Source organism: Etheostoma cragini, chromosome 1, assembly GCF_013103735.1.
Source record: "Etheostoma cragini isolate CJK2018 chromosome 1, CSU_Ecrag_1.0, whole genome shotgun sequence".
Taxonomy (NCBI): Eukaryota; Metazoa; Chordata; class Actinopteri; order Perciformes; family Percidae; genus Etheostoma; species Etheostoma cragini.
In genome coordinates, this window is record NC_048407.1 from 21,454,550 (window position 1) to 21,479,298 (window position 24,749).

General features: G+C 39.1%; 1 protein-coding gene across 1 annotated transcript in view; it reads right to left on the bottom strand.

The window, feature by feature from the left end:
• Positions 1–10,090, bottom strand: part of LOC117943915 (chromodomain Y-like protein 2) — a 27,047-nt gene extending 16,957 nt beyond the window's left edge. Inside the window, exon 1 of the mRNA XM_034870354.1 lies at positions 9,830–10,090. Within this exon, the coding sequence (XP_034726245.1) occupies positions 9,830–9,853 (24 nt within the window). The 5' untranslated portion in view covers positions 9,854–10,090. The remainder of the gene's footprint in view (positions 1–9,829) is intronic.
• Between the last annotated feature and the right edge of the window lie 14,659 nt (positions 10,091–24,749).

The window sequence follows — 24,749 nt, forward strand, 5'->3', positions numbered from 1 at the left end:
AATAAATAAAATATATATATATTTTAGATTTAAGATAGATTTATATATATATATTTTAGTGATGTAAAAAGATTTTAACTACAAATTTAACCTGGACGTTCTGGACATTTTAATGTGTTTTAATGTAATTTGATTCTTTTAAAACTACAGCATGTGCAATGAGAGAAGCCACAAACAAAGTTAAAGGGGTAAAACACATGACTAACTCAATCAATGTACTTTGTGTCAGACCACTGGTCCATTGTAAATAACAATTCAAACATCACTAACAGCAACACACACATCAACAAATCACCAACAATACATAACAGGACACATCAAATAGTTATACTGTACATACACACCACAATGACACCCCACAGTAGACTGTCAGCATCACTGATTCTCAAAATGTACAAATCAAAACCTGCACCATTGTTGACATTTCCCTGATGTATAACGCACAGGTTTTGGTCGGATATCAATACGTTTCTTTGTCACTTGCACTATACACAATACACAAAAATACCCTCAGGCATCAGGAAAAGGCTGTTTTATCGTTGTGCGGAGGCTCCCTGTGGAGCTTTCACCCTAGCCTACGCAAGTGGCCTGATGTTAATACTTGTGCGCTGGTGTGTGCGTCGAGCTGTGTGTGTGGGGAGTGGGTGATAAAGCGAGGAAGAGAGGGAGAAAGTACCAGTGATTAGCTTTAGAGAAAGTTGTGACTCTAGAGGCATAGTGAGAGAAACAAAGTGTTCCCCCTGTTCTTTCTGACCAAGGTGGGAAATCTGTAGCAGAAAAAGTTAACCCTCTCCTTGATTTCATGTTGTTTATGAAAAAGGAGGTCACTGCAACACTAGCAAGCCACCCACCAGAGATGGCAAAAGTACTCACTTCCCGTACTCGAGTACAGATACTTGTGTTAAAAAATACTCTGGTAAAAGTACTGATTTAACTTCTTTACTCAGGTAAATGTAACAAAGTGCAGGCTTGTAAATGTACTTGATAAAATATGAATTACTAAACAACATTAATTAACGAGTTCCCCATACTTTTAGAGTTATGCAGCACATTGGCCAGGAGTCATTCTTGATGCCTACTATCTCAACCATCTCTCTTAGATAAGGCCAAGGATGATCGAGAATGTCTGGCTGCTTGTCTGCCGAATCTCTGGGATCTCTGTTTTCTACATCTTCAATCATGTCGCCCTCCATTCCACTACAGTGGGTCTCGAAAGTTTGGGCACCCCAGGTAAAAATTTGTATACTGTGCATAAAGAAGCCAAGAAAAATGGGAAAATCTCCAAAAGGCATCAAATGACATATTAGATATTTGTATAATAGGTCACAAAAAGTTAGATTATATTTCCATCATTTACACTTTCAAAATATCAGTAAATGAAAAATGGCGTCTGCAAAAGTTTGTAAACCCTGCAGAGTTTATAGCATGCACCGCCCCCTTTGGAAAGCTGAGACCTGACAGTGTCATGGATTTTTCTCAATCATTATCTGGAAAGACCAGGTGATGTCAATCTTAAGGTTTTAATTGCCCAGACTCATCTGACCTTGCCCCAACAATCAGCACCATGGGTTCTTCTTCTAAGCAGTTGTCTAGAAAACTGAAACTGAAAATAGTTGACGCCCACAAAGCAGGAGAAGGCTATAAGAAAATAGCAAAGGGTTTTCAGATGCCAATCTCCTCTGATCGGAATGTAATTAAGAAATGGCAGTCATCAGGAACGGTGGAAATGTTAAAGCAAGATCTGGAAGACCAAGAAAAATATCAGAGAACCGCTCACAGGATTGTGAGAAAAGCAAGTCCAAACCCACATTTGACTGCACGATCCATCCAGAAAGACCTGGCAGACACTGGAGTTGTGGTACACCATTCCACCATAAAGAGATGCCTTTTGGAGATATTTCCATTTTTTCTTTGCGTCTTAATGCACATTAATAAAAAAAATGTACCTGGGGTGCCCAAACCTATGAGCCCCACTGTATGTGCCAACGTTAACGCCATCAAGCCGCAGTGATTTGCTGCAAACAAATGCTGCCAAGTCTGTTGAGTTGCCTTGTAGTGGTGCGTCAAGTGCAACATCCTGACTATTCCAATACAATTAGATTGAATTTGCAAACAATAATAAGGGTAACTCCAGTGAAATTATTTGAAACTTGTTAGTGAGGACTAGATTAGGACTGTATTTTAAGCTGATTCTGGTTTCCAACTTTGCCCCAGTTGTGTCTGTTAAAATACGGACTGAGACAACTTCTCTCTGTTGATGCTTTATTACAATCAAGCAACAGGACAAACATGGGCATGGGTAGCTCTGCTATGGCTGTGTGTTTCTCTGTGGTTCCACAAAGAAATAAATATTGTAAAGGCTACCATACACAATGCATGCATTATATATGCTAGCAAATAATAACAAACCTTTATTTAAATGCTACAGTGTAACTGTAGCATTTAAATAATGCACCTAAAATACAAACGTGAGAAAGGGCGTTCAACAATCGTTACATCGAATCAATAGCCAGGTGCAACCTACCTAGTAGGTGAAGAAAACAAAAAACAAAATCACTAGCTAACTAACTTACTTTAAATTTGAAAGAACTCTAGACCAATACAACAACAGGCTTAAATGAATTGACAACATAAGTTATACGACTTACAGTTCTCAACGAAGCGCACACTAAATCACAACTGATTATCCTCTGGACAGCTAGTCTCTTTCTTTTCTCTCACTTTTTTCCTCCGTGCTCGCGGTATGAGTTGTGTGCTATTCTCAAACATGCACTCACCATCACAACTGATGGATGACCTCTTGTACAAAACTAAAGTAACGAGCCAATTTTTTTAAATGTGAGGAGTAGAAAGTACAAATATGTGTGTTAAAATGTAAGGAGTAAAAGCAAAAAGTTGCCACAAAAATAAATAGTATGTAAAGTAAAAACATCTGAAAAATCTACTTGAGTACAGTAAAAGTATTTGTATTTCGTTAATTCCCGTCTCTGCAAGCCATGGCCAAGCAAAGTGCGTCGCTTCAATGTCGAGAGGTGAAAATCAGGCTACGACATAGGGTCTAGCGTATGTTTGTGTCTTCACGTACCTACATGCGTAGCAACGGCGTAGATTTTAGAAGCAGAAGTATATAACAGTACTGTTTTAACTCTTCTGATTTTGCAGATTTCTCTTACTGTTCCTCTGAAGATAAATGCTGAACACAGCTCTTAGATAGACATTTATTGATCCTTTCGGAAATTTCTATTTCACCCTAAAGCTCAGATAGATAGATAGACAGACAGCACACAACAGCACAACCACTAAACCAACAACAATACACAAACCCAACCATCTCTACATCGTAAAATATAAAGTGCCATTAGCACCAGTGTGCTATCAATAGTAAGGTGCATCATCATCAGTGACATTTTGATATTCTACCAAAGTGCAATGTTATCCCACAGAGATGGTCACGTTATCTTCCCCAACTTATCCAGTAATATAATGCTGATGATTAGTCGTTAAGACTTTAAGCATACAGGTAAAGAATAGAAAAAGTTTTAGTAAGATAGGACATTAAACAGTAGCAGATTTAGACATGGCAAATGGTTGGAAGGTTTCATCAGAGCCTTTAGTGCAGCTGTGGTAATAACTGCTCATCATGTTCTCAGATGTGCTGCGCACATTAACAGGAGTAAACAGCCTTTGATTGGCGAACCGCAGGGATGTCACAGAAATGAACAGATGATTAGGTTGCTTACAGTCCTAAGCAATGTCACACTTAACAGCCTTGCAGAGAGAGAGAGAAACTTGTATGAGTTGGCAGAGAATGGGTAAATGTGCAGCATCAGTGTCCTTCAACACCAACCATACAGTACTGTGTTCATCACATGGTTTGTGTACATTCTGACAAACCATCAGCAAGTTGACTTGATGACCAAATAGACTGTCTCTGTCTAAACTGAGTCGCCTAAGTTTTAAAACACTATTTTCATGTGAAATAACTCGCATCAGCACAAGTGCTACTGGGTTCATTTTTGTAGAGATCTCTGCCCACAGCGAAACGCCTAAACAATCAAAAATGGAAAATCATTTCATCTTTATCCATTTTTCCATTGGCAAACAACAGCACGGAGCATCATAGCCAACATATGGTTGTATGGTTATATAAGATAAACACAGTTTTAGAGTGGGACGCGGTGCTGAAATGGAGTGAAAAGATGCATTTACAATTGTAACCACCTCCGTGTGGATGTGCTGTGCATATCATTTTGCCTCTGCCAACACTATTTTTCTTCTTATGTTAAGTTCAAATTTCATTGCAATAATAAAACAAAGATCAACCTTAGGGTTTCTTAATGAAAATAATCTACTTATTTGAGCGTGGAGGCTATGTAACACTTTCCTTTCCTAATCCACAGATGTTACAGGAATATTCAATATCCATTCTAAACTTTAATATAGCAAAGATTTTCCTGCATAGTGGAATTTTTGGTGCTCCCCAAAAAGGCTTTAGCAAGCCCCAAAGGAAATTCACCTGCACCAAAATGATAAGTTATAAGTTTAATGATAATTAAAAGAAAGCGCAAAAGCTAATCATCTCTGTATGTGTTTCAGAGAAACTATCAGAGCCTAAACTAGCAGATCCTAAACTAGCAGAACCTAAACTATCGGAGCCTAAACTAGCAGATCCTAAACTAGCAGAACCTAAACTAGCAGATCCTAAACTAGCAGAACCTAAACTAGCAGATCCTAAACTAGCAGAACCTAAACTAGCAGATCCTAAACTAGCAGAACCTACACTTGAATATGAGGACTAATCTCAGTGTTATGGTCCAGCTGTACCAGACTCTCCTGGTGATTAATTTAAATACCAAGATTATTTTTCTTAACCAGTTTTGTTATTTGGTGTTTTATTTACTCAAGCATGATATACATTTCTGTTTTTCAAATTCTCAGAAATAACTGATTTCGGTTGAATAAGGTAACACAGACTCCTTGCGTTTAGTCTCCCCCCAACGGCCCATTCTGAGCCAGGAAAAACCCTGTACAGGATGTATTTGCGTTCTTAAAGTAAAGTTTGCTTTAATACTGTCACACTACTTAAATACAGCATTGCTACCCGGCCTACTCACATAGCCGATGTAGCTCACACGCAGCTTGTCAAAAATGTAACTATGCATCAGAGCTAGGTTGGCTTTGGAGTTACCACATACAAGATTAACTAAGATAACTAAGATTGGTCAGCATGGGCTGCTTGGGATTTCTCCTGCAAGTTACTGATGCCGGTAGCAATTGATCAGAGTAAGTACAAAATTTAGGATGTTAAAGAAATTAATTATATTCAGTGACCCACAGCTAGACCACCCAAAGGCTTTAGCAAGCCCACTGCAGACCTTCAGCTCAAATCGATTTAACACTGAATGAATTGAAACGTCCGCTACAGAGCGACTCCCCAACCCTTTGCGTCTACTTTAAATCCAGCTTGAGGAAGTGTTTGAGGACAAGAGTAACCAGCCTTTGATGGGTGAGCTGCAGGTGTGTCATTGAAATGAACAGGAGATTAGCGTCCCAGACAATGTCACACTTGTCTATAGAACAGCATAGCAGAGACACATGCAAAGAAAAGGAGAAGGAATGTGGAAGAGGCAGATAAAAGGGCAAGGTTGCATACACAGACCAAAGAGGTTTAGTGACACTTCTGTACAAGTTGGAAAAATGGAGGTGGGAATTCCAACCTAAAGCATAGGAAGATGGAAGAACATTCAATGACCTGTCAAGACCGGAGTGTGATGTATACACTGACATCACTTTTGGGTGTGGTTAAAGGTGCAACAGAGCTCAGGTCTGACCACACCCATCAGTCATGCTGGGTCTGCTGCACTGGAGCACAATTTGCACCAGTCAACTGCAGTTAAACTCACCATACCAGGAAGTAACACTCGAGCTACATGCACAACCAACAACCATATTTCCTGGATACATCTAGCCAATGCCATGGCAGTTGACATTAATGTGGTATTATCCAACAATATCCAAAGAAAATACTGTATGCATACGCTTCAACGCAGTGTAAAAATTAATGACAAAATTAATTCATTACAAACACACCTGCTGTATTTATTAAACAAACGCAGCATGTTAGAGTTCCAGTTTACATTTCATTTTAGCGAGCAAGGTGCACCTCTCTCCTTGTTGCATATGCATTTAAAGGCTTGTGCCTATAATAGGAAAAGACATGATTATATACTGCATTGGATTTACTTAGGTTGCAACATTTGTGACTGTCAGTTCCACGCAAAAAACTGTAAACATAACACAAATGAGATTTACAAGAAAAACAAGGAAGGTTGTAGAGGTGAAAAAAATGTGCATTCATAACTAAACCCAATATCTGATTAATGTAACGCAAACAAACAGTGGACAGGGAGTTTTGGTTTCTGTTCATCAAACTTGAATTTAAACTTGACAATCAACAACTGTGGTGGCATGAGAGTATTTTGTGATTCTTTGATATGTCTTATCACTTCATCTCCTTTTCGTTTCCCATGAACTCGTGTGTTGTATATTGCCCCCTAATGTATCATGGCAATCCATTCATTGTTGAGACATTTCACTCTGAACTACAAATGTCAACCGCGTGTGGCATTAAGAGCAAAAGTCAGGGGATCATCCAGTGTTGCCAACTATTTTCAATCAAAAGTAGATAAAGCCTGCTATAAAAGATGCTACATCGCTAGATAATTGATCTGCTGTTACCCCAAAATGAAAAGTCGGGGATCATTGAAGTCATTTGGATTTATCCTCTAGGCATCAATGATATTTGTACCAAATTTCAGTGTGGCTAAATAAGATGCAACTTCAAGCAGAGCTTCAGAGCGTCTGCAATAGAGAAACACTGAAGCAGTAGGGGTGGGGGGAAAAATCAATTCAGCATAGCATTCCAATATTTTCCTTTTCATACACAGATGCTAGGTATTGATATTTTATTATATATGTCTTGGTCAGTTTATTATCAGATGAAGTGAGAGAAACAAAAAGAGGAATGTATCTTTTTAGATAAAACAGATGTTGACAAAGATTCCTTTCGGAGACATCATTTGAAATTGGGAAACATTTAAAGTAAGAAAAAAGTTAATAACTGCAATATATTGCAGAATAACGCATTATGGTTAAAATCGCAATAATATTATATTGTGACATAAGTATTGTGACGATATTGTATGGTTAGGCCTCTGGTGAATCCCACCCCTATGAATCAGTGCCTTTAGTTTAAATCCATGAATGTTTGTAACCGTCATTGACATGGACAGTAAAGAAACTGAATTCAAATGTGTCACCGAATATTGCAATCTTTTGTTCTTTGTAAATGAATACTAACTTTTGACGGACACATTTTAAGCTTACAGGAGGCGAGTATGTGACGCTTAAATTTTGGGTGGAGATTATTAGATGTCAGATATTGACTGTAAGGAAATAAACAAAAAAGGAATTAAAGAATGGAAAACCTTCTCTTCTACATTTCTTTAATAGGAAGTCTATTGAAAATGTTGTTCTTAAACGTTATGTTTAAGTTGTGAATGTGCTTTGGTAAATAAAGGGTGAGCAGTGAGGATCTCCAAACAGCAGCTGACCCCAGCAAATGCTGGTTTCATAACTACATTGTAGAAATGGCATTGTTACGTTCGTTCATGAAGCTTCAGCTGCCGCAATGCATTTTACAAAGTCGGCAGAAAGCGTGACCTTTATCCATGGTTTTGCAAAAAAAACGTTTCACACATTACTTCTCAGACTATTTGATGTCATGATGTCTGCTCAACACAACTTGCTAGTTTACCCCTTATTCCACCAAGAAAAAGAACATTGGCCTAGTTTTAAAGATGGGTTTATAAATCACCTCACCCTGAAGCACCTCCTTGACTTCCTAACTTCTTTCCGAAAAATATATATCTTCCCCTTTTCAAACTTGTAACAGCTATATTTCAACTTTTACACTCCTGTATTCTCTTACATCTCCATCAAGCAAACTACTTCTACACAACATTATTAGCTACTTCATTTATGCTGCCACTTCCAACATGCACAAACTCCTAAAAATGATTACTACATAAACCCCAACGTAGGTGACGCTGTTCTACATATTTCAAATGTTGTTCTTAAATAAAAGCTGTCCAGCACCAACAAACTCTGGTCAGCTACTCAATTTTGGTCACTCTAAACAGAACTGGTATCCATGGAGCTGGTAGTGGGAAAGAACTCAATTTACTGTTGATGGGCCATGTCTGCCAACACATTGTTACTAACCAAAATAAGTCACACGTTGTGAGCGATAAACCAGAAAATGAATCAACTTCCAGCGACAACGGGGTAAATGGGCAGGCAGGTTACACATCAGACCAACAATCCACGTGGAATAAACTGCAATTTTTGATATAGTTGTCAAATTTAAAAAAACAAAAGTAGCCTACAATATTGATTTGTATCCCACTTAGCTGCTTGTAGTTACTGAACAATATGACTGCGGCAAATGTGAATGTGGCATAAAACACAGGTTTTGCAGCTAAGTATGTAAAATAAAGTTATACCCAACTGAAAGAAAAATAACTAATACAGCTGAAAATATGTAGTTAAAGTCTATGTTGTACTAAATTGTGAACAAAAAACAAGAGAAGTAAATGAAACTGTCAATAGCCAAAAACATATGAACACAAGGGGGTGGGAATGTCTTAATAGGGACTTATAAATATGTCAGATTGAGTCCATGGATATTCCTTTAGGGAGCATTGTGTTAACATTTTCCAGATTTAATGTGTTTCCTGGATAAAGAGCAATAATAATAAAAAAAGTAGCAGGACCCACTGTAATATAACAGTTTGTAGTTTGTGCTTCTCACTTGTTTAATAATAAATGTTCTTGAATAATCATACATTGTCTGTCAGTGTTGTGAGCAGATAATGTTATCTACTTTAACACTCAAGAGAGGATCCCCACGTTTTTCTTTAGATAGACATTTTTTTGTGGCATGTTTAAAATGTGTACTTTACTTTAAAAATAGGAGGGGGGGGGGGATTGTTTAGTCTAATTAAATTTGTTTGTCCTTGGAAGTCAGCAGACATTCGCAGCATGAACTGAAACATATGACACCATGTCAGCAAAACAAAGGCTATAATGACAGCAGCTTATAGTGCCCTGATTCAGTGAAGCTGATGTAAAATACAGGCTTCGTGCAAATTCTGGCACCGGTTCCAGAGTGATGTTGCGCACGAGGGCAGCATGACCTTACTGCCACCCTTTTGGGCAACTTTTACGCCCCAAACTAGCGTAGTCATAATTTCCCAAATTCGCACAATCAATCGTGGAAGAAGCTCACATAGACTTTGTTCACACCGGTCGGCTCGATCCAAACAAACTGGTGTCTCATCTTAAGTGCCAAACAGCTTGTCATACCGCTGTAAAGGCTGTGATGCCAAAATATATTTTGGCATGTATGCGCACCTTCAGAACCATCACTCCGTCTGTAGCTATTCACCATGTTGGTCCGCTCAGCGCCGCTGTCACTTTACCACGACTTTCAACTCGGCGACAGACTGAGGAGTTCAGCCCGTAAATTATACATTATCTATTTACAGCAGTGAGGAATTATTTTAAAGTAGGCTACAATTAGAAGCGACACAAAGTCTAAGCATACATTAACCAACCTTGTCTTCGCAAAGCATGAGAAGGGTTAGTTTCGCCTGTTAAAGGGCTTAGTACACCTCTTTTTACATACGCGACGCCCTCCCCTTTACTTCCTAATTCCATTATTCGTCAATATTACAGAGCATTTTCCATGGGCATGGTGTTATACTACCTCGTAAAGGTCTCCTGAAGCCATTCTGGGGTGCGGACTCCGGCAGCGCGGCGTTCTTGCCTGCCTTGTTGGCTTTTTTCTGGACCCTACTCTCTCGGTGTTTCGGCGAAAGCCCCGATAGACGGGAATTAGCGAGCAGCCGTGTTATTCTGAGCTATCCGCAGTAGCAGATCAGCAGACAGTGTCAATCGAGCACGGCGCTCTGCGATGGATCGTTCAACACTTAAAACAAACAACCGTCGGGGCGGTGCTGTTTACCGAGACTCAAGTGGAGGACTGGAAATTTCAGTCCCCAGTTAAGAATGCACAGCCTGATGGTCTCCATGCGCCCTCTGTTGCAATCCAACTACTCAACGGGAGATATTATGCTAGATGCCTTGTGTTCAGAGACACCAGCTGAGACACTTCCCTTTCTGTGACCCACTCTCTACCTGTTCACTTCACTGTCAACGGAAGAGCTGATTTAACCTGAAATTAGAGCAATTAGGAAACACCCATGAATAATTCAATGGCACTATCACTACAGCTACTACTACTAGCTTAATGAATGATGACTTGCTTGAAGATGCAAAACTTGTTCATGTAACTGACCTTAGTGTCACCCCAACATTGCCATTGTTTTGACGCTATCCTGTTAATATAGGCGTGAATAAAATGTATTAATCATTACAAATAAACAGTGTGCTGGCAAAAGTATATCATTGAAAAAAGTATATAATTGATAAAAGTATATATGCTAAACTTTTTCCATTTAACATCACCCTGTTGCAGCTAATACAGTGACCTCATCCAGCAGGGCTGCTAATCATCACAACATAACATCAGTGTTCATCAGCTTTATGGTAGCCTAGGCTATATGGTAAAGATCAATGTGGTAAGTCAACAAGTCAATTAGGATGTCATCGCAACATGTAGGCTACAAATCCTCAAATCTTTTCATGCTTGACAAAATGCTAGATATTGTCACAACAAAGTTGTACACATTTATGAATTCTGTGTGTGTGTGTGTGTGTGTCTGTCTGTGTGTGTGTGTGTCTGTCTGTGTGTGTGTGTAGGGGCGTAGCACAACATTCTGGGCCCCTCCCCGCATCCATGTTGATTCTATCATCTTTTTGGGCCCTGGGTACACAGTCCCCTTTTTAACTCCCTTTGCAACTCTGCTGAAGAGATCAAGAAATCTGAGTTTACTTTTCAAGATGGCCCTAAGACTCATCTCAACACGCTTTCACCTGTGAGGCAGTTGTCAAGCGATAAATACAATGAAGCTTTGTTGGTGATGAGGCATTCAGTTGACGCAACCCTTGTCAAGGACAAAATGAAGACAACATTTCAGAATAGACAAAACGTTGTTCAAGACACAGCAACAAGATCGACCAAGACTTCACTATGCTCTTTGATGAGGAAGTGTCTGGTAAATTTCTTGCAACGTAGTCAACATTCTTCAGACCACGGATAACTGCAGAGAGTAAAAACATTCCTCAGAGGGAATTTGACTGTGCTTCTTTAAGGGCATTAACTGTATTCCCTGCTAACCCAATGTAGTGTATCATTGGATAATACCTGTGATTTTAATGTTTTGGCTGCTTCACTCAATATCTCATGTATGTGGTACTTAAAGGGAGACATTACCGGCAAAACCATCATTTTGAGTTATTGGATTATTTTGCCTCCATAACATGTTTTCTTTCACACTGTTGGGGGTAAAAATAACACATCAGAAATACACATTTAGATGTTGGTTTAACCCACACTTTGTCCATTTGCACCTGTAATTCTATCCTAAATTAACCAACGCTGGCATTGGATAAGGCCTTGTTTGCATATTTAAACTCACATTTCAGAAAATTTCAATTGTGTTTATTGTTCTGTAGAATGGGACTGTGAGGTGGCCACCATTTTAATTGCTGCTTTACCTGTTGTCTCCAACATCCAGGGGCAAGAAGTCTGCAAAGATTAGTGCAATGGATGCTGCTGGCCGCCTGATGAAGTTTCTCAAGGTTTGTTCTGAGAATTATTTTTTAAGCATATTTCCCTGAGAGTAATGATTGGCTGATAGTAATTCTAGCATGATGGCCCAACACGTGTTGCAGATATTGTTTTATTTTTCTTGCAGTGTGGGTGTTACAACACAGAGCTTTCAGAGTCTGTACATTTTTTTTAAAAATATCACAAAAACACTTACAAAGAGATCTCACAATCAGATGGCTTTTCATTTTGAGAACCTTTGTTTTAAAAGATTTCAATTTGGCCCCATTGCTGAAGTCTTGGTCAGCAGTTTGAAGGACAGTGAGGCGCAAAATGAAACTTTTGATTTGTCTTCTGTTGTTCCCGCAACTTCCTTGTTTCCTGGTTGTCCACAGTGGCTGTAAAAAGGAGATTGTCCACATTTTACACACTTAGTGTACATTTTGTTACACTAATTAGTGTTACTGAATTGGAGTCCAGTGTAGTCCGGTGGACACCAGAGGAGTAATAACACTACTCAGTGTTTGCCAGTGTTTTTTTTAATTTCGGTACAGGGATGAATCAACTCCAGATGAGTGTAAAAATATTAACACTTTTAAAAGTGTTAATTTAACACTGAAAACAGTGGACACATAATGACACTTTCCTAGTGTTAAATTGAACACTCAGAGTTAATTTAACACTAGTGATTTGGTTGTGTGACTTTGGAATTTTGTGGTTCAAACTGAAATGTTGAGAAATAAAGAGTAATATACTATAGATCATTATGAGTTGACTTACTATGTCTTTTTCCTTGTATTAAGTTCCCCTTGTAAGAAAGTATTACTACCACTAGTTTATCTGGAGTACTCAGATTTTTTATGCCAAGCACAATATAAAAATATGAATAACTTATACCGATTATGATGATGATTACGGAGTGTGAAAATCCCCTTACGAGTATAATTATTTTTCATTGACTTTCTTACTGTCATAAATTCTCTCTATTAAAATTTGTAGTTTTCACATTTAATGTGTCTATGTGGGTGTCTTTTTGTACATGTGTTGCATTTTTATGTGTCTTTAAATGTGTTGTTGCGCTATGGAACATTAAAAGAAGATGCGTGGAAATAATTATACCTAAGGGACAATATAAAGACTCTATCTATCTATCTATCTATCTATCTATCTATCTATCTATCTACCTATCTATCTATCTATCTATCTATTTATATGTTGACCATACATGCCTCTGCCCATTGATTGACCACAAAATCAACAGACTGACGGAATCACCCTTCTAAGACATCACTCTGAGGTATTCTGCTATTAAATTAGTTCTAGGTGCTCTAGGAGGCGGCTCATGTGTATGAAAACATGTTCTGCCTGCTTCACATTATTGATACTGATGTCTGGGTATAAGGAGCTCAGTGCAGATGATGAGCAATCGTTCTCCAGGCCCCACTACATTTGGAGCATAACTGTTCCTGTGAGTATGCTACAAAGTAAAAACATTGCACTGTGCTGTTTTAATAAAAGGAAATACCAATGTAAAAACTATTCCTAAAGAAAATGAGCACATTGTGTTTTTTGAAAAAGATGAACAGGCAAGGCCTTTATTCAGTATTCATGTAAATTGTGCTTGGTTGAAAGGATTTGAAATAGTGGCCAAAATTACTTTTGGCATAATAAGAAAATGGGCCTAAATAAGTTGCTGGAGTTGTTAAACCTTTTTTTGTGATCAAATTATTTTTATTGTATTCAGAAAACCTAATTTAGTAAAGATAATATTCACAAACAGTTACAACCAACACGCTGGTACATAGGAACGTGTCCCTGGGCCACAAAAACAAAGAGAGTAAAAACGGGAGGGAGGGAGAGAGACAAAACAACACATGCAGAAACAGACAGATGCAAACAGAGACACACAGACAGACACCAGACAAGGGACCAATCACACACATGCAAACAAAAGAAAACTACAGTGCCAAGTCTCCAAAGTCTTCCCCGGGGCTCCACCCACACAAGCTGTAGAGAGTTCCATGTACGTGACATCCAAACAAGAAAGGGTCCATGCACAAACAGATAAGTCATTATGTGGCTTCCAGCATAAAGTGGTAAAATATCGAAGTTGAAACCACGTAAAACAACTATTTGACAAATTTGGGCCAGGAGTTACACCTTGAACCACCATCTCTTTCCAGCCAATCATGTGACTCCTGGAGTTGAAAAACCTAAAAATGTGCTTTATAATATATATTAACATTACCAACAGTAATTGAGTGGTCTTGTCTGTAGTGCTAGAAATAATTGCTTGCGGTTTGGTTCAGTTTGAAGATTAAGGCTAGAGCAGGGTTAGGTTAGAGAAAAGCTGGAGTTAGGCATGTGGTTGAAATGGTTAAATGCTAGAGAATGCATTATGTCAATTAAGGTCTTCAAAAGTAAATAAATTCCAACGTGTGTGTCTGTGTGTAAACATAGACAGGTTTCCTGTGATCCGGTGACACCATTTATTGGGGCTAGTATATGTATGTACAGTATATGTATATGTTTTTCCCTAGTATTTCATCCATTTATATTCTGTGTTGTGTGACTGATTTTGCTGCTGTAACACCATGATTTTCCATTTTTTTTGGGATGAATAAATGTCTATCTATCTATCTATCTATGAATCTATCTATCTATCTAGTGAAGCATCTTTTACAGTGCACAACATGTGGCGGGCCCCTTATAATTCTTTCTTTCAAAGCTGTTGTAGACTTTCCCCTGTGTTTTCTTAAGCTGAGGAAAATATTCTTGAATGGAAGGAAAAAGAAACACCAGACTTTTATTGATGAAGTCACACTGAAATGAAAAAACAGGAAGAATTTTCTGGAGATTTCAGTTAGTTGTATATCAAGAGACAGTTAGTTACTTTCTTCTTACCAGCTATTTAGCATAAAAGAACAGTTGGATTGAAATGCTGAATTTTGTCGTATTTTGTTAGTGGTTGACAAATTATACTTTAGGATCATGAAACAAGAGAACACTTGTTTGTATTGTAATTTTCAAGTGAGTTACAAAACATTTGAGTTGTGGTGCAGGGGGTCTATTCCCCCTGATGATCCAATTTCAAAGAAAAAGGGCAATTCCTGCACAGATTTATCACCTCGGCATTTATTTATTTAAAACAAGACCATGTTTGGGTCCAAAGGAACTTCCCTCAAGACATAAGACATTTAAATGTACCCTGCAAAGTGTTTGACCAATAGTAGCGCTACGGAGCAACATTTTAATGAGCGGGTCTCCCTGTTTTGTTTGTATCTTGTGGACAAGGATGCATGGTTACAATAACAGAAACTTGGTTAAGCCTAGGGACAAATCATGGTCATATCAGAAGAAACCAACGTTGACTGTTGCACAACCAGGCTAACAGACAGGATTTATTAATCCTGCAGCCTTTTCTGTTCAATCAGCAGTGGTTGGAATAAAAATACAACATGTGCCTGTTGCTGTTCAGTGAAGCACTGTTATTATCTAAAGTTCTGACTGAATTGTTTTACAATTATTCATGTGTGATTGTTACTGTTACATTGCTTTATGAAAACTGCTTGTTGTTAGAAGTTTGGTGAACATATTTTGGCAGTTGTTGAGATAATTAGAAAAAGCTGATACAGTTTCAAATGTGTTTTAAATTAAGTTAGTGCTGAAGGACAATGTATAAAGTGCTGTACACGTGTTAGTGGTATAACAACGTCAGACTGGTCAGAGACCAATACACCTTTAATTATTTTTGTTGATTTATTTTAGTATTCTTTAACAAAGGACCATGTATGTTCCCGTTCCATGTGCATTTAATTCTTAACATACAATTTGTGTTCTCTCCAGTGAACTGGGACTATAATTTGGGTGGCTGAACAATTATCATAGGTATTTATAATTGTACAATCCTCCCTAATTATAGTCTTAGTTCAGTGGACCAGTAACTATATAGTTGAGGGTAATGTACATACTGTACATTTATGAAACAACAGGGAGAGGACACCTCCATGGTTTTTGATCTTATGTTCTGCTGGTGGGAAATGACTGATGAATACACTGTGTAACAGTAATGTTTACAGTGTGCATTACATTTGTCACTTAATTATCTTTATAGTTTGTAGATTTCAGAATCCAGTTTCTTTTTGTCTTTTGTTCATACAGTATGTCCAAAGACAGGCAGAAGTGGACCAACTGAATGATATATCTAAAAACATACATTTACAAACTACTGCATTTAAATGATACCATTCAAGGAGTTAGACTAATAATTTCCTCAAAATACCTGTTACACACTTTGCCTGAAAAGCAAGCAGTGGGAGTAAATATGTTACTTAGGTAATTTACATTTTAGTTAATATAAGAGAAAAGGATATTTACATATCATTTTCCAGCATTCATGGTAAATTTCCTGTGTAACAGTAGACTGTCTTCTGCTCACTTTTTAGGCAAAGAGTACAACTACTCATTTGGGAAAATAATAAGCCAAACTCTATTTATAAACTACATTGTTAGGCTACTTACACATGTCATAATTCAATATAAAGCTGCTACTCACTCTATTTAAAGAGTACACAATGCGTATTCTCCATTTTAGCATAAGTAAATATGGGATCGACCTCATCGTCTGTTAAAGAAAGCCGTGAACGCACATCTATCCAAATTACTTCAGCCTGGCACGACCTATTCGCTCCTCCTCCGCCTGGTTTGGCCTTCATGAAACAGGATGCACAGATTAGACTAGGTCAAGCCTCGTTTTATCGGTTATGCTGGATTCAAAAATTCTACTTTTTTGCAATACCCCCATAAACAACATGAAATCAAGTAGAGGGTTAACTTTTCCTCCTACAGATTTAGAGTCGGAACTTGCACCAAAGCTAATCCCCGTCACTCTCTCACTTGCTCTACCACACACTCCCCGTGCACACAAACATGCTGGCCCTGCTATTAGATCGACGCACACAACAACGGACAAACTTTAGAAAGAAAGCTCTGCGTCGAGCCTCCGCAGAACCATAAATCATGCATTAAAGCTTGAGAAAGAAACATCCTCAGTGAATCCAAGGGCTAATATTGTTGTTTTGACATCCTCCTTCTAAATAACTCCCTCCAGATGGACTACCACCACTCTGGCCACAGATAATCCACACTGCAAGCTCTGTGCTCTTAGCTGACACTGTAGTGCTTCACATTGCTACAGCTGCTTGTCTTTCACATGTTATCTTCATTAAATTTTCCTGCCACCATAGCTGGCAAGGAGGACATCTGGATACATGTGGTTTACCTCCCATGTTGCTTACCATTTTTCTTTAGGTGGTTCTCTGTATTTTCTGTGCACACTGTTCAGTAACCTAACACTCATTCCTGGGCGTGCCCGCTTAACTGTTTGCATGCAATGTTGATTTTATCATCACCGACCAACAATCATGTAAGGCCAATCACCGTGAGAATTTTATACTACACATTTCCACTCAGAAACATGAACTGAACCAGTGCCTTCCAATGGATGTCAAATGGCAAACCCAACGTCAAGTGTACTGTCTGCTTTTGTTGCGCCTATCAGCATTTTGCCGTGTTTACTTCGTCCACAGCAAAACATTCTTTGTATATCTTTAAAATCATTCACCGAAAGACATCTGACAACACGCCAGATGTCAGGCCTTGTCCTGGAAATGTACTTCCATTGATCCAGACTAACAAGTTCAGGAATGTTTTGGGAGGAGCCGTCAAGCATTTCTTGGGTATTTACTGTGTTGATGATGTCCTCATTGACATCATTGGACTGAGCAACTGATGGGGATCACAAAGTGTGTGTAGCTTTGTGGAGATTTTTGTGATGTTAGAAATGTTTTATAGGCCCACATCTGGGAATTATTGGTGTGGTCCAGGGTAGATAAGGTTTAGTAGAGATGAGCCAGGCCTGTGCAGAATCGTACACCGCCGATTGCCTCCCAATACATGCCGGTTACCCCTATTTTGCACTAGGCGCGTCTTTGCTGTGTTCCGGAAGCGCCTTGATGCAATTTCTTGCTCTCGTCAGGATTTTTCTCTTGCTGTGAAAATAATGTCACAGTGTTCCTATTGGCCAATTGGGTGAGCACCGTCTTGTCTTGGGAGTTGATCTGAATCGTTACACCATTGTCACCGCCATAGATGTGCTGCCTTAGTTGAGTTGTATGTAATAAAGAAACAAATCTAACTCCAAAGGCTACCCAGGTGCCCCACAGATCTTTTTTTAAACACCAGAAAGAAGGCATGGAGTTTAACTGTAGGAGTGAATAAAGTGGATACTAGCTTACTTAACATTGGCTCTGTTCTACCTAAAAAGAACACGCCACTGTTTGTCTCTCCTAGCTGTAGATAGGTGGGCCAAGGCATTTTTTGTCTCAGTGCATGTATTGTTTTAATGTGGTGCAACACCGGCAGCGCCGCGCTAGTTAGAATAAAAACAACCTAAATACTTCTTGTGGTCTGCATGTTCACAACAAGTACAAATAGCAATGCATCAACTTGGGAAAGTGCTTTGGCTTTGCTTCAACCAAATATAGTCCCAAATCAATATCTGCCAAGGAAATCGTCTAGTCTTAATCTGCACTTTTACTCAAAACCTGCTAAGAGGCAACATAGGATCCCATTCACTACGCTAAGCTAACTAGTGGCGCTGCTGCTGGTGTTGCAGTAGACTAAAACAATGCATGTACTGAGACAAAAAATGCATTGGCCCACCTTTCTACCGCTAGGGTAAACTGGGATAAGCCTAACCTACAAACGGTGGCGTATTCCTTCAAGTGTAGCCAGTGACTGAGCCATGAGCTGTCTAAACTAACTAAAGCAGCTAATTAGAATTCAGCCATCATTACCTTTTCATTCATACTTGTGCTTTTCCTGCTGTAATCAAAATGGCTTACAGGAGAGTTACAGAAATGTCAATCGTACATACACGCTGTCACTGCCCGATGCGAGTCAAGAGCAGATTTGACTTGCGTATGCGTCACTTTGTGGGACAACAAAGGCAGTTAACGTTAGCATTCAAACTATCATAAATAGAAAAAACGTTGAAATTACTGCTAGCTACAAGCTAGCATTTAAACACAACAAAGGCTGTCACTTGAATGGCGTTTGAGCTAACGTTAGCAATCAAACAATCGTGGATAGTTAAAACGTGTTTGAAATGATTTCCATCTTCTATTATTGTTTGTAATAAGAACAGTGTATTATTTAATGGATTTCAAAAATTTCAGTATGACACATGCCGTAAACCGTTTCAATCTGAACAATTCAATGAATAATTACGTAGGGTCGTACTGTAATGTGTGTGTTTGTGTGTGTGTGTGTGTATGTGTGGGGGGGGACTAAATCCTATGGTAGATGTGGGTAATGCATAGAATGTTTAACATCTTACACTACATGGTGTTGAAATGTTAAATGTTAATTAAAATACTACAACAAGCTACAAAAACTAAAAGCTATATATGCTATGCTACTGAACCTTCATCTAGTCAGTCCGATCATCGGACTTAAGTCGACAGCCAGGATTTAGGTCAAAGTCAGAGTGACTGCAATTGCATCATAGCAGCAGACATAGCAGTAGCTGCAGCTAGCTTCTCTGGGTGAAGGCAACAACAAAGACTCTAATCCATAGATAGAGCCATGTCCATGTTGCCACAAATTATCCAATGACTCACCTGCTGCCATAGAACTAATAAAGGGCAGCTGAATAGAATGTACTGGAATCCGATTATAAGAAATACAGACTAAGCGGGGAATTTGTGAAATTCGCTAAATCCAAAAGACAGATTAGCAAGACCACCATTATAGTATTGTACTAATTTACACATAAAACAATAGATAGCCTAACTCTTTAAATTTATAATTTCACATTTTAAGTTACAGCTGTTATAGCCGCTGCTGGAAACATCCTAGCAACCACTAAACTACACCCGGAGATCTCCATTCATCTTAATGTATGCAGTGCTCATTGGAGAGTGAATGCAAGTAATTTGTATTTTACCGTCCCTCATGAAGAAGGGCTTCAAGACGTTAGTTTGCTATCAGCTTATTTGCAACCAGTACACAGGGCTACTGTGGGCTGTAGTCAATGCGAAAACAGTAATGCAGCCAACTTTACTGTGTGCTCCCTGCCCTAGCATCTCGCTTTCACCCTCGCTTAAAGGCTCCATGGAATATGATGTATTAAGAAAGGCCCCAGCTGCCCAAACTAGAAAGAAACCACCACCCCACTCTCTGCCAAAGGTAGCTGGAGGGACCAACAGACTTCACGGCTTCTAGCTCATATCATGTTCACTGACAGAGAAGGGTCTGTCTTGCAAACTACACGCCACGCTACTTCACTACACAACACAATTGGCAATTAACACAAAGCCCAAACAGTGTAATCTTTTTTTCTTATAGGCTATATAGCATTTCAATTGACCTTTTTCATGGCAGCCGCTTTTACTTGTCATACCCGGAAAAAGCACATGTAAGTTAAATAAGGGCTTGATCTGTATCCTTCGCTTTCCACTTCTGGAATTGCTCCGGTGCTGCAGGAAATTCCACCGGATACATGTATTTTCCGTTTCCTTCTGCTTTCTATGTGTTGGAATTTTTAATTCGGTGGATTTATGAGGACTATTGTTGACTGCTCCTCAGATCTCTGCAGGGTAAATTGAGACAGCTAGCTGAACTATCTGTCCAATCTGAGTTTTCCCTTGCAAAACTGTTTTGCAGCGGCTAAGTGTGGAGTTCAGCACTGCACATGACGATTGTGACTAGTTTAAAGAAATGCCATTAAACCATAGCACATAACCCCCCATCCTCGAATGCAATGTAGAGTAGCTTGACTCTTCAGCATGCTTTCGAGGAGGTTCTGGCAAAGTGAGACTAATTAAGGTCCGCACCCTTTGTTGTCCCAGTAAGCAATGCAAGTTTGAAAACATGCATAATTACTAACAGTTATTGTCCTGCTATGATATGTCTAAATGTTTGCTGTAAAAAAAAAAGATAAATCTAATGTGACTAACTAGCCTACTTGCGCATATTCTTTACCCTCACCACCACCGGATGGAGCTAATGCACGCAAGCGTAGTAATCAACGGACGGTCCGCACAAGACAGGATTTCAGATGGCGCCGCTAGAGGGTAACACATTTCTACAAGCTGTAGCTACAGCGTTTAATACATTGTAGGCTATTGTAAAAAAGAAAGCAAATGAAGAAACACTGTTTTCCCTCAGGAGGATGGTAAAATCACAGATTTTGAGGACAACTCGGAAGATAACAACAGGCAGTGGGAGACAAGTTAGCGTTAGCTTATTTAAAACTGCTTTTCTGGAGCTAATTGATGTTTGCTAAAGTTAGTTAGCACTGCTAGTGACAGCGGTCAAAACTCACCGAGTATGTGCAACCAGCTGAAGGTACAAGCTGACGAGCAAGTGCGGCAGCTTACCTTTTCAAGTTTGCACATAAAGACTGAACTGAATTAACGTTACATGACTGCGCGGAGGAGCAAGGCAAAGAACAACAAAACCTGGTGTAAGGTAAGACAGCTAGCTTTGATACTTTTTATTGCTGGTTTAAACGAGCATTGAATATGTGGGCTCAGTGCTGAGCTAACTTGTTGGTAGGCTATGTGCTAGCAAGTTCTGGTTTGATAAAGTGGCAGACCGAGGGATTTGGATAGAGACAATCGTATTTTTATGTTATTCTCCAACTGATGTTATTGTGAGTTATTCACTTAGAAGAAGTTGTTGTGTATCATTTGATATTTAACTGCTGCTGATCTAATTTTACAAAGCATGCATTGACGCATACTGGGGCTTGGATTACGCCTCGTCTTTATATGCCTATTGTATGCCCCATTGTAATATTGCCACATTTATTTCTGCACCAGACATCTGCTATTTGTGTATTATTAGCAAACAGTATTGTCTACCAGAGTATTACCGCTTTTTGGGGTCTGTGTGTTGGCCCACAGGCCTCCATGTTATTCTCTTGTTGAAGTGGCCATATATTAATGAAGACGGAGTTTGTCTTTCCCATGTGTGCATGATCTTCAATAATCTATTGTGTTCGTGAAAGCAGTTTTCTCCCATTTACATTGATGCGAGATTGATTTTATACAGGTTTGTTTCTGCTGCTGAAGGCTACATGGTTAATCTCTAAAGTGAGATCTTTAGAATCCAGCTGTTCATGTGACAATGTTTTTTTACATGTTATGTGTACTTCATCAGATCTTCAAATGACTGAATGATTTGGTGCATGCAAATCGCTGCATTTTACTGTAGTTATATTTTCACATTTAGCCATTTTCTCTAATCCTTCTACACTTTATTTTTGATGACACCACATTCTTGCAAAAAGAATTCTAAAGGAGCTTTAATTTTATAAATTTATGAAAATGTATCTGAATCACAAACTTAATTAAACAAGAACAAATGCTTTAAATTGCTGTCAGAACCCTTTAAACTAGGCAAGGCCAGTGCAAATGTCAGTGGATTCCTGGCTAAGGTGCAGGTTAGCCTAAACTAAGTGTTAACTTAAAGGAAATGCTTATATTTATTTGTCTTTTTTTATTGTTTACTCGTTGAAAGTCCCAATCTCACTTATCTCTGTTGCTGATGCCGAAAAAAAATCACTTTTGTCCACACGTCCCCTACTGACTACAAGTGTCCTCTCTGGACAGAAATAGCATCCTTTTGTTTGTGAAAATGCACCCTCAAAGCACAATGCCACATGAAATGATTACAGGGTGGTTCTGTTTTTAAATTTTTATTTCAGTTTACATTTTGTTTATGTATACAATTAGAATTTAGGTTAAAACAATGCATTTTCCGTTACAGAATTCATCCCTTCCTATTTTGTGATTTGTATGTCATAACACAAATTGGCATCTAGAAGGTGCCCAGCCTACATTACATTGTGGTTTCAATTCTGGTTCTTACTAAGAGTGTGGGGAACCAGAGAAAATACAGCCCAGGACAAGTTACGCATTCAGTTCTGTAACTAAATGTCACTTGTTTGGTCTATCAAAACATGTTGACTATGCATTTAAATAGTGTAACTTCAAGCTGAATGAATGTGAAGTGTGGTCAAAAGTACATGTTGTGCCTTGTTTGCTTGCATTCAGCTACAGTATTTACGTTGCGTTTTAGACAGTCTTGAAGCTGTCAAGCTGTGAAGCTGATTGTGTTTACTGACACAATCAGAACCACGGAGAGGGCCAAAATAACAAAGAAAACCCCCAATTTTGCCCTTAACAGTACTCTGTAGAAATGTGACGAGATCTCACATTATCAAAACAAGGCAATATTTCTCGTAGTGGTGAGAAGTTGTCTCGCGATCTCAATACACAAGTGCAGAGCATCAGCCATCATGACGGAGTCTGGCTTTGATCTTGAAATTAGTTTAGAAGATCCCCGCCCGCTCTCCAAAACTGACTCTGTTAACTTTTGTAGAGCGGTAGGTACTGCTGCTCTCCCTCTTTCTCTTGCTCTAGACCCACACCTACACACAGTTTAGTGTGGCTGCTTGCTTGTCTTTTTTAACCCTTGTGTTGTCTTTTGTGTCACATGGACTTGTTTAGTTTATTTAACGAGTACAAATGCAGAATGGGTCTCGGGACCCGGCAGGACCAGGCCACGGATAGCAGAAAAATCCGATTGAATACAGGAGGGTCTAGGGGAGCTGAAGGACTAGATGATGGTAGTAAAATGACATCACATAGAACGCAAGGGTCACCAGGGACCCGAAGCTCAACACCAGGTCAATAAAAAATGTCCCGGTGGCCTGAAGGACAACACAAGGGTTTACCCTTTTAATGTTTGAAAACCTCAGTCATGATGTTTTCCCTGTTTTCACTGGATCGGTTTGCAGCCGAGTGTGAAGCGGCTGGGATGAGGATCATGGTTTCTTCTGGAAAGGATGCCTCCTGGGCTCCTCCCTAGGGAGGTGTTCCAGGTACATCCAGCTGTGAGGAGGCCTCGGGGAAGACCCAGGACAAGGTGGAGAGATTATATCTCCAACCTGGCCTGGGAACGCCTCGGGATGCCCCAGTCGGAGCTGGTTAATGTGGGTCGGGAAAGGGTTTATCTATTGTATAAATATCTTCATTGTATTATAACTGTTTATTATTTTAGGATGTTTATTATTTTAGGATGCCTAATAACATCTGGCTAGGGGACTGCCGATGAAAATTAGCCTATGGCTAACTCGGGTACGCTTACATTTGCTTTGAATGTTGATCAGTGTACATTGTCCCCTTTTCAAATAAACAAATAAATGGAAATGGAAATGGAAAAATAGGAGGATCGGCAGGATTTTCCTGAGCTGTTCTGTGCATGTTTGTCTGTCTGTCGGCCATCTTGAATTTGTGAAATTTGTGTAGCACTTACAGCACCTGGCCAGTGTGTCGCAGTGAATGGAATGACAGACCAGTATCCATGGTGTTGGCTTATGTGCAATTAAACCATCAAAACCCATGCATATGCATGGAAATGCCATTTGTCCACTGCCATTTGTTAGCTGTCCACTGTAGTGACCACTATGCGTGAAAGGGTTAAAATAGGTCGGGAAGCAGACAGCAAAGCCTAACTTTACTTTTAATGATATGAAATACAGAGAAATGTTCTCCCCTCATCTTAAAATGGTCATAAATCGAAACAAGAGGAGCTACTTCCTTCTTGACTGCTGCGATAAATGAAATGCAGAGAAGGAGAAAAGAGCACCTGTCGCCACAAAATCATCTGGGTGTTTTGATGGTTATTTATTTGTGCTTTAGAATATAATCAGTGTGAAATGTGACCATAACTCAGGCTGAGCACTGTGTGCTTGAAGAAAAAAATGGTCTCTGTTTGCACTTTGATTATTGAGAATACTAGTTTGTTTGGGGTTTACACTTAATGAAATACCAATACAAAAAACGTAGTCAATGATTTTTGTTATTTTTGACTGTTTGTCTTT